Source organism: Danio aesculapii, chromosome 1, assembly GCF_903798145.1.
Source record: "Danio aesculapii chromosome 1, fDanAes4.1, whole genome shotgun sequence".
Lineage (NCBI taxonomy): Eukaryota > Metazoa > Chordata > Actinopteri > Cypriniformes > Danionidae > Danio > Danio aesculapii.
Genome location: NC_079435.1, coordinates 31398545 through 31407900, shown reverse-complemented (window position 1 = coordinate 31407900; position 9356 = coordinate 31398545). Strand labels below are relative to the sequence as shown.

The window sequence follows — 9356 nt, the reverse complement described above, 5'->3', positions numbered from 1 at the left end:
GCCAAAGGAGGAGTTTAGAAAAAATGAATTGCAGAATAAATCATATAGAAGTTGTTGGGTTAATTAAGTAAAAATAAATGCATATTTTGTGAAAATAAAAGTGTTTTTTTGGCATTGTATGCATATCAGCATGTTGTTGGAAAACCAAAACCAAAATACAACCTTTTATAATGCACAATAAAGGCTCTTTGATTAGCAGTAGTTTGGTTGTTTTATTAATTTATTTTTTGCATAAGTATGAACATTTATACAAATATAGCCTCTATTTGTAGTGGTAAAATCTTAACTGACAAGGAGACTAGAGATACCTACTTTCGCCATAGCAAAAAATTTATCTTGTCAAAAATCAATGGTATATATTTTTTGTCTTCTCTATTAAAGACCCTATGTTCATGTCTCATAAAATGTTCTTTGACCTCAGATTTATCTCAAAAGAATTACCTAATTTCACTATCAGTTATTTCCCAAAATTTTATACACAACAGTATTATGTAATTTGCAGTCAAGTTTTATTAAAATATACAGAAGAACTTTGTACTAATTGATTTCACTTAGTTGATTATCAGAGTAAAGAAAAAAACTTTTTGTGTATAACCTGAAAGATAATGTACCAACATGGAAAAGACATAGTATGTAGATTGAAAACTAGTTATTTGTCAACAAAATAAGCTTAAAAATGCTTCAGTTTCATTGCAAACCCCAACTTGGTTTCTTTGGTTGATTACACCCAGAACCTGGGCAACTGTCATGGCATGGACAAGTAATCTAATCTAGACCTATAGGGTCTAAATTAAATTAAATTACTGCCTTTTTTAATCCAAACACTGCTCCTTCTCTGTGAATGTAGTTTGGGAGTTTGTTAAACTAGCCAGATCTTCCAGTGTCTCCTGGGCTGTTTGTTTGAGAGTGGGATGGCAGCTTGAAACTAGATGGTTGATACGACTGAGGGGGAAAGAGCGCCGAAAGTCAGTAGCCATGCCAGGCATGATTTCTCTTTCCAGTATTAAAGACTGAATGAGCCTCAATGACTGCAGGCACACTTCTGGATCAGGGTCTGTGAGAGGAAGAGAACGCATTTCTTTTTATCTCAAGAGGCTAGAGAGCATTATAGACTGCTGTAGCCACGACATCAAACCCGAAACTGTGTTCTTACCAGACAATGCTACATCATGCGATAAAACATATTTATGTCCTCTTTCCTAATCAGCGACTTTGAGCTACTGATTATGTGCTTTATTTAATATTAATTGTTACATATAAAGCTGGACATTTTGAACAATGCAGAATATGAACAAACAAGAGCAACAATCATAGTCACCAAGTAAGCTACTGTATGCATTCAATAATAACCACTTTGTTAAAATGAACAACATGGTTTTATGGAGTATAACAATGAAAAATTTTTACATGAAAAATACACTTACTATATTTTGAGAGCTGAGGTGCTTATATTAGTTTTCTCAGACATATCAAAGTAAGTGTGCAAATGTGTGCAAAAATCTCTCTCTCTCTCTCTCTCTCACACACACACACACACACACGCACACACACACACACACACACACACACTATACCACATAAAAAAGCCATATAAAAGCCAAAAACTGAACTTTTTAAATTTTGTGTATTGTTGAGTTTTTGAAAAATTTCAAAACATTTTCCCAAAATATGTCAAAAGTTTTATTATGCACCAATGCTAGCTAAAATTATCAGCCGAATATGGCATTTTTGATTTTGATTGTACCTCTATGACAATTGTCATGGCCACACAGGTAAACAGACACCTCTTGACTCATGGGACACTGGACCACAAAACCAGCCCTAAATCATATGCCAGTCATACTTTGGCCAAGATAAAACTTATATAGGTGCACACACACAGAGTATATATATATATATATATATATATATATATATATATATATATATATATATATATATATATATATATATATATATATATTAGTGCTGTCAAAATTAGTGCATTAACGCATGCGAATAATTTGAAATATTTAACGCGTTAAAAAAATTAACACAATTAATGCAGTTGCAGTTGTCCCCCGAATAATGTCAACAGACTGGACTGTTTTAGCAACTAGCTGAATGTAAAGGAGTAATAAGCTAAATTGTTTCTACTTTATAATTAATGTTCTCAACTCACAGCAATACAACCTTACAATGAGTACATTGGTTTGTATTCAATTCTTTATTGTTATTATAATTTTCTATTTTCAATATTTGCAATGCCTGTATTTTGGCATTTTTTTGCAGTCCACTTAGAATCCACCTTGGAAATCAATTTTTTTCTTTATTGGCATTGATTGTTTTAAATTCAAATGGCATTAATATGCCTGTGTTTTTATTTCTGTAATAAATATGGCTGTCAAGCCAGGATCTTGATGGTTTATTGTGGGTGTGTTGTTTACATATAGAAATCTGTGTTACAAGTTAAACAGAAATTCTAATGAACAATAATATTTTGAATTTAAATATTTTTTGTCTTGCGTTGACATTAATTTTACATTTTAATAGCCACAATTACAAGTTTCAGTCTTTTAAATGTGATTAATCTCTATTAAATCGATAATAATTTTAATCGATTGACAGCACTAATATATATATATATATATATATATATATATATATATATATATATATATATATATTCATGAATTTAACGCTATCTAGATTAAGTGTTTGGCAATATACACTAATATATTACATATATTACTATTTAAAAATGTAGATTTATGGTAAAAGTCTCATGAAGGAGCACTGGATTTTAAAAGGAGGAGAGACAGCAGTGAAAGATGAGAGAGGACCAGGCCTGGACACTAGTGTTTTGTTTTCAGTATTTGTCGGTAGTCACTGTCAGGTACTGTTGCCTGTTTGTTTGTTTTTTTGTTTTTATTATTAAACCGATTTAAAATCTGACGATTCTCTGTCTCTTTCTTCCCGATGGCCAGGGGTCCATCAACTTACAACAGATTATATGTTTATTCAACACCACCTAAAATGCATAAGGTTAACTTTAACTGTATTTTTTGTTAATTTAACATGTACTGCACATTGTAAATTTTCTCTGTATGCTTGTAACAAGGCACCAGACTTGACATGCTGAATCAGTGTTTAATGAATGTTTATACATTGTTTCATATCATTTGGCTCTTACTGTGATTATTCTAGAGTGAAAGGACACCGAAAAAATCATCTATTTTATGTGTAGGTTGACAATAAATCTATCCTGTGCACATACACAATAAATCCACAAAATACAACTCGAAATACATCTCTGTTGGCCACTTATGTGAGTATAATTATTAACCTATGAATTCATCCACAACACAACTCAGAAGCAGTTATTGATAGTTTTCACATGTCGTCACACCATTAGGGAAACACCCTTCTGGTGGGCAAAATATTACTATCTCCAACTTACTGCCAAGTCAAGGGCTGAGTAATTTTTTTTTAGCCAAATCTTTATAATCTTTTTTAGGAAAAAAAAAATTATTGTTTTACAATAAGATTTAACGTTACTAACCAACGAAATGACATGCCTGAGTTGTGCTTTCACAGAATTCTTTCATGGAAAAAACTGCCAGAAAGGAGAAATATATGGATTTTAGCCAAATGGTAGCATCACTGACCCATCTACCAATGGTACCTATAAATTTCAGTGTGTTTGTATGGTTTTTGCACAATTTCTATTATCATTTGCAGGTCAAGTGCAATTAAAGTATAAAATAAAATGCAAAGTCAAAGTATAAATAGCAGAAGTGAATAAATGGATTTTCCCTACCCGCAAGTAATCGACACCAAACATAAAAGCAGACACTTACATACCATAGCGATGTCACTACAGGAATATCTAAATGATAACGTTAGATGTAAAAATTGAAGCTCTGACTGGGACATGATGGTGTTAAATTGCTGAAAAATGGTTTTGGCTGTGGTATATGGATCGCCAGTGCCCACAATTTACAGCTGTGATCTCGGTTCTGTTCTGTTGATATGTGATCCAAATATTCTTAGCTTGGAACAAATGAAAATATGACTAGTTTGTGCTGGGTGTCCATGGAAGTGGGGGTCGGAGTCATATAGAGAGCTTAGTTCTCTGATGGAAGCATGAGAGCAGAGAGTATTAATATTCTCAACCCTTCCAAATAAGGTAAAAACAGATCTTTTCATTCTAGAGTTCTAACTGGGCTAGTGAAACGGTTTCTGGAGATCTCTTTGTACTTACCTAAACCACAAAGCTTCTATCAAGATATCAGGGAACAATTTAAACAACGTATCAATATATTCCATGGAACCTTTAAAATAGCACTCTATCATTTTTGTGTAGTCGTGTTTATAGCTGAGCCTCATATGTTTCATAATTGTGGAATTTTGCACTAGAGCTGTCAATTTTTTTTGAGGATTTCTAATATTCATTGAATTTAGCTGAAAAAAATGGCCTTCTTAGGGCAAAAACCTATAATCAAAAGTTTGGTTTGTCAAGAGGCACGAGAGACATAACATGGTAACAGACATGTTTTTTTTTTTTTTTGTTAACTTATGCTGTGTTCAAGTCAACTCATAATTCAGAGTTTTCCTGCTTTCTACTTGAAAACAAACATCTAGAATGCCACTAGAAGTCAGACATCTGACCTGTGAACTTGGAGCAGATGGAAGAAGCCTGACCTCAGCAAAATGTGCCATTTGGCATCATTTTCACTTCACAGATGATGACTAGTTATCTGTCTAGTTGTCAGATTAGTCACCTTATGACTTTATTATTACCTTTTTTAATGCTAAGACACATTCTTTGTGAATGGCCAAACTCTGCCAAACTCCAGTGACTGCACATCTGAACTAACTGTATTTGTGGGAGTGCGTAAACTGAATCGTGACCCATGTATTGTGACGATTCAGCATGAATACATATATTATTATAGCCCTATTTTAAACAGAAAGAATGGCAAATGCAACTTATCCTTTTACAGTTTTTCTTGATTGATAAAACACTATAACCAGTCTTTTAAACTCCAATTTCAAAACCACAATGCCCTTTTTGAAAAACTTTAAACACTATTCCCTTCTTTTACACAAGCTGTATTTTGTGAACTGTTATTGCAAAACTCTATACACAAATTTTTCAGATTTCTCAGATTGAGTTCAGTTAGCACACAATTTACCAAGTGTAAACACTAGGAGTCAAAATTTATCACACATTATTCAGAAACTTCGATGGATAGACAAAAGGGCCAAAGTCAACTCATTTAGGTTTGAAACAATGGATCCAAAGAGACATGAGGAAAGAATGGTGGTGGAAGAGGAGGAAAAGAAAAAAAGATGAAGAATGAGAAGAAGAAAAGGTCAAAGTCAACAGAGTGGTGGCATAAAAGGGGAAGAAGAAGAAAAGGAAGAGGAAGAAGAGGTCAAAGACAACAGAGTGGTGGTGGAAAAGGAGGAAAAGAAGAAGAAGAGGAGGGATAGGCAGAAGATGAAGAAGAAAAAGAAGAAGAAAAGAGGTCAAGCACACCAGAGAGATGGTGGAAAAGAAGTAGAAGAAAAAGAGGATGAAGAAGGTGGAGGAAGAGGAGGAAAAGAAGTAGAAGAAGAAGAAGAGTTGGAAGACACCGGAGTGGTGGCAGAAGAAGAAGAGGTCAAGGACACTAGAGTGATGGTGGAAAAGGAGGAAGAGAATAAGAAGATAAAGAACGAGAAGAAGAAAAGGTGAAAGACACCAAAGTGGTGGTAGAAGAGGAGAAGAAGAAGAAGAAGAAGTAGAGGAGGAAGAGTATTAAGAAAAAGAGGTCAAGGACTCCACAGTGATAGTGGAAGAGGACGAGAAGAAGAAAGTGAAGAAGAAGAGAGGAAGAAGAGGAAGAAGAATAAGAAGAGTTCAAGGACACCAGTGATGGTGGAAGAGGAGGAAAAGAAGAAGAGGAAGAGGAGAAAGAGGCAAAAGATGAAGAAAAAGAGGTCAAGGACACCATAGTGGTGTTGGAAGAGGGAAAGAAGAAGAAGAAGAAGAAGAAGAAGAAGAAGAGGTCAAAGACACCAGAATGGTGGCAGAAGAGGAGAAGAAGAAAAAGAGGAGGAAGAGAAAGAAAAAAAGAGGTCAAGGACACCAGAGTGGTGGTGGAAGAGAAGGAAGAGAAGAAGGAGGAGAAGAAGAAGAGGTCAACGACATCAGAGTGGTGGCGAAAAGGAGAAGAAGAAGAGGAAGAAAAAGAAGCAGAGTTCAAGGACACCTGAAAGAGGAGGAATAAAAGAAGAGGATGAGGAGAAAGTGGCAGAAGAAGAAAAAAAAGAAGAAAAAGAAGTCAAGGACACCAGAGTGGTGGTGGAAGAGGAGGAAAAGAAGATGATGCAGAAGAAAGAGCAGGAGAAAAGGTCAAAGACACCAGAGTGGTGGTGGAAGAGAAGAAGAGGAGGAGGAGGAGGAGGAAGAGGAAGAAGAGGTCAAGGGCACCATAGTGGTGGTGGAAGAGGAGGAGGAAGAGAAGAAAAAGAAGCAGAGGTCAAGGAAACTAGAGTGTAGGTGGAAGAGGAGGAATAGAAGAAGAGGAAGATGAGAAGGAGGCAAAAGAAGCCGGACCCGGATGACTTACTACTTCTGGCGAAATTCTGAAGTGCGCATCTCATGCATGCTGCGCTATCCCATGATGCCCTGCGAGAGAATTCATGAATGGGAGTAAAGCGACGCAACTGATGCAGGTAGGCCACGTGACCATGACAAAATGGCGGATGTAGTACGTTCAAATTCCATTCATACTTCTCACATTCATACTGTATAGTACTTTTCTAACGGCCGAGTAGTAAGTTTAAATTCATATGCAGTACCTACTGAGTAGTAGGAGGTTTCGAACGCAGCTAAGGTCAAAGACACCAGAGTCGTGGTAGAAGAGGAGAAAAAGAAGAAAATAAAGAGGAAGAAGCAGCAGCAGCAGAAGAAGAAGATGAGAGAGGGGAAGAAGAAGAGGTCAAGGACAGCAGAGTGGTGGTGGAAGAGGAGGAAGAGAAGAAGTGGAGGAAGAAGGAAAATAAGAGGTCAAAGACACCAGGGTGGTGGTGAAAGAGGAGGAGGAAGAAGAAGAAGAGTTGGAAGAGGAAGAAAAAGAAGAGGTCAAGGACACCAGAGTGGTGGTGGAAGAGGAGGAAGAGAAGAGAAGGAAGAAGAAGAAGAGTAGGAAGAGGAAGAAAAAGAAGAGGTCAAGGATACCTGAGTGGTGGTGGAAGAGGAGGAAGAGAAGAAGAAGAGGTCAAAGACACCAGGGTGGTGGTGGAAGAGGAGGAATAAGCAGAAAAAAGTGGTCAAAGACACCAGAGTGGTTGCGGAAGAAGAGAAGAAGAAGAGGAGGAAGGGAAGAAGAAGAGGTCAAGGACACCCAAGTGGTGAAGGAGGAGGGGGACGAAGAAGTCAAAGACACCACAATGGTGGTGGAAGAGCAGGAGTAGAATAAGAGGAGGAGGAAGAGAAAGAAGAGGTCAAAGACATTAGCGTGGTGGCACAAGAGAAGAATATGAGAAGGAAGAAGAATAAGAGGAGGAGGAAGAAAAAGAAAAAGAAGAGGGCAAATACACCAGAGAGATGGTGGAAGAGGAGAAGAAAAAGAAGGAGAGGGGAAGAAGATTAAGAAGAAGAGGTCAAGGACACCAGAGTGGTGATGAAGGAGGAGTAAAAAAGAAGATGAAGAAAGAAAAGACACACGAGTGGTGGTGGAAGAGGAGGAAGAGAAGAAGAAGAGGAAGAGATCAAGGACATCAGAGTGGTGGTGGAAAAGGAGAAAGAGAAGAAGAGGAAGAAAAAGAAGAAGAGGTCAAGTGGAGTAGGTGGAGGAAGACGAAGGAGAAAAAGTCAAAGACACCACAGTAGTGGTGGAAGAGGAAGAGGGGTAGAAAAAGAAGTCAAAGACATCAGAATGGACTACCACCATGCCATTCTAGGACCCTATAACACACTCTGCCCCTCCTTGCTTTCGTTGATAGTCTAAGAGAGCATATGTTCCAACTGGATTACAGGAAACCAGCACAGCCTCACTACATTGCTGTTTGAGATAGCGTTAGCTTTTTTCGCACTGCTCTGGTTATGACTGGTTCCTTAATAACCCAAGGTTTTCTGCCTGCATACTCTCACTTTCTAAACCTGAAAGGAGATTTTTTTTCGCCATGGCAGTGGAAAGTGTATGACAGAACCTTACGTCCATGTTCACCTCCTCCAGACCATGGAAAAAGCCTGACAAGACATATCAGTAGATGCATGCCCAGGGGTGGATCAGGCATGCAGAGGATTTTACCTCCACTCCCTGTCTAGGGCCAATATAGCCTGTGAGGTGGAGGAGAGTCTTTGGCCTGACCCAAGACCCAGACCGAAGAGAATGCTTAGGTGGAATAATTTTATGTGTGTGTGTGTGCGTGTGTGTGTGCTGTACTGTAACATACATAAATAAAAATGTGTCAATGTATATACATTGGTTGCTTCTTTTGTGATTTTTTTCTGAGAGGAAGAACTACAAGCAACATTCGGTAACTAGCCAGTTTTGGTTTTCTTACAACATAAGACTATGGTGTAGTGTGTGTATGTGTGTGTGTTTTTTGGCTCATTTCCACTGACTGGTATGGTACGGTACGGTTCGGTTTGGTACGGGTCACCTTTATCAGGCTTGCGTTTCCACTAACAAGGGTACCCTTTTGGTGGGCGTGGTGTATGACAGAAAGTTTCAGTCGATGTCATTCTCACTCGAGGAAATGTCTACTGTAAAGCTGTACGGGTCACTTACATATCATATGAAAAGCACTTCTCACAAAACAGATGCTTCATACACATAAATACTTGTGTAGAAATGTTTATTACTAACTTTTCTATGAACATGAGTTGATTATAACTGCAAATCAATGACAGTGTGAAACAGCCTACTGTAACGTCTGTAATTATATTAAATAAATAAATAAATGAACATATATAAACACATATAGCCCCTTACAGTATCTGATATGTTACCAACTACAGAAGAACTACATATAGCAGACATTTTCGTCCGTATTTAGGTTCAAAACAACACAAAATATAGCCCAGTGAAAACCTCTTATCTGTGTATGTAATCTTCAGCAGCACATGTAGCCATGAGTAATTCCGTCATTCCCAGTTCATATTAGTCCAAAAGGTGAAGATAATAAGTTAGTTATACATGGCATTTTGTTCATGTTTGCTGAATAATAATGTGCTCCTTTTTTTCCGGCTTCTCCTTTGTTTCTTCATGCTTTACTCTTACGTTTGTCAGTGTCTGACAGGATCGGGTTTCAAAAGCACGTCAATAATCAAGCGCAGGTTATTATCATCAGCTCAAGAAGTTTGTTATTTCAGATAT

General features: G+C 37.3%; 1 protein-coding gene across 1 annotated transcript in view; it reads right to left on the bottom strand.

Moving 5' to 3' along the window:
• Positions 1-812: 812 nt before the first annotated feature.
• The window catches only part of hsf2bp (heat shock transcription factor 2 binding protein), a 33464-nt gene continuing 24920 nt past the window's right edge, over positions 813-9356 (bottom strand). The window contains exon 8 of the mRNA XM_056476774.1: positions 813-1054. Within this exon, the coding sequence (XP_056332749.1) occupies positions 813-1054 (242 nt within the window). The remainder of the gene's footprint in view (positions 1055-9356) is intronic.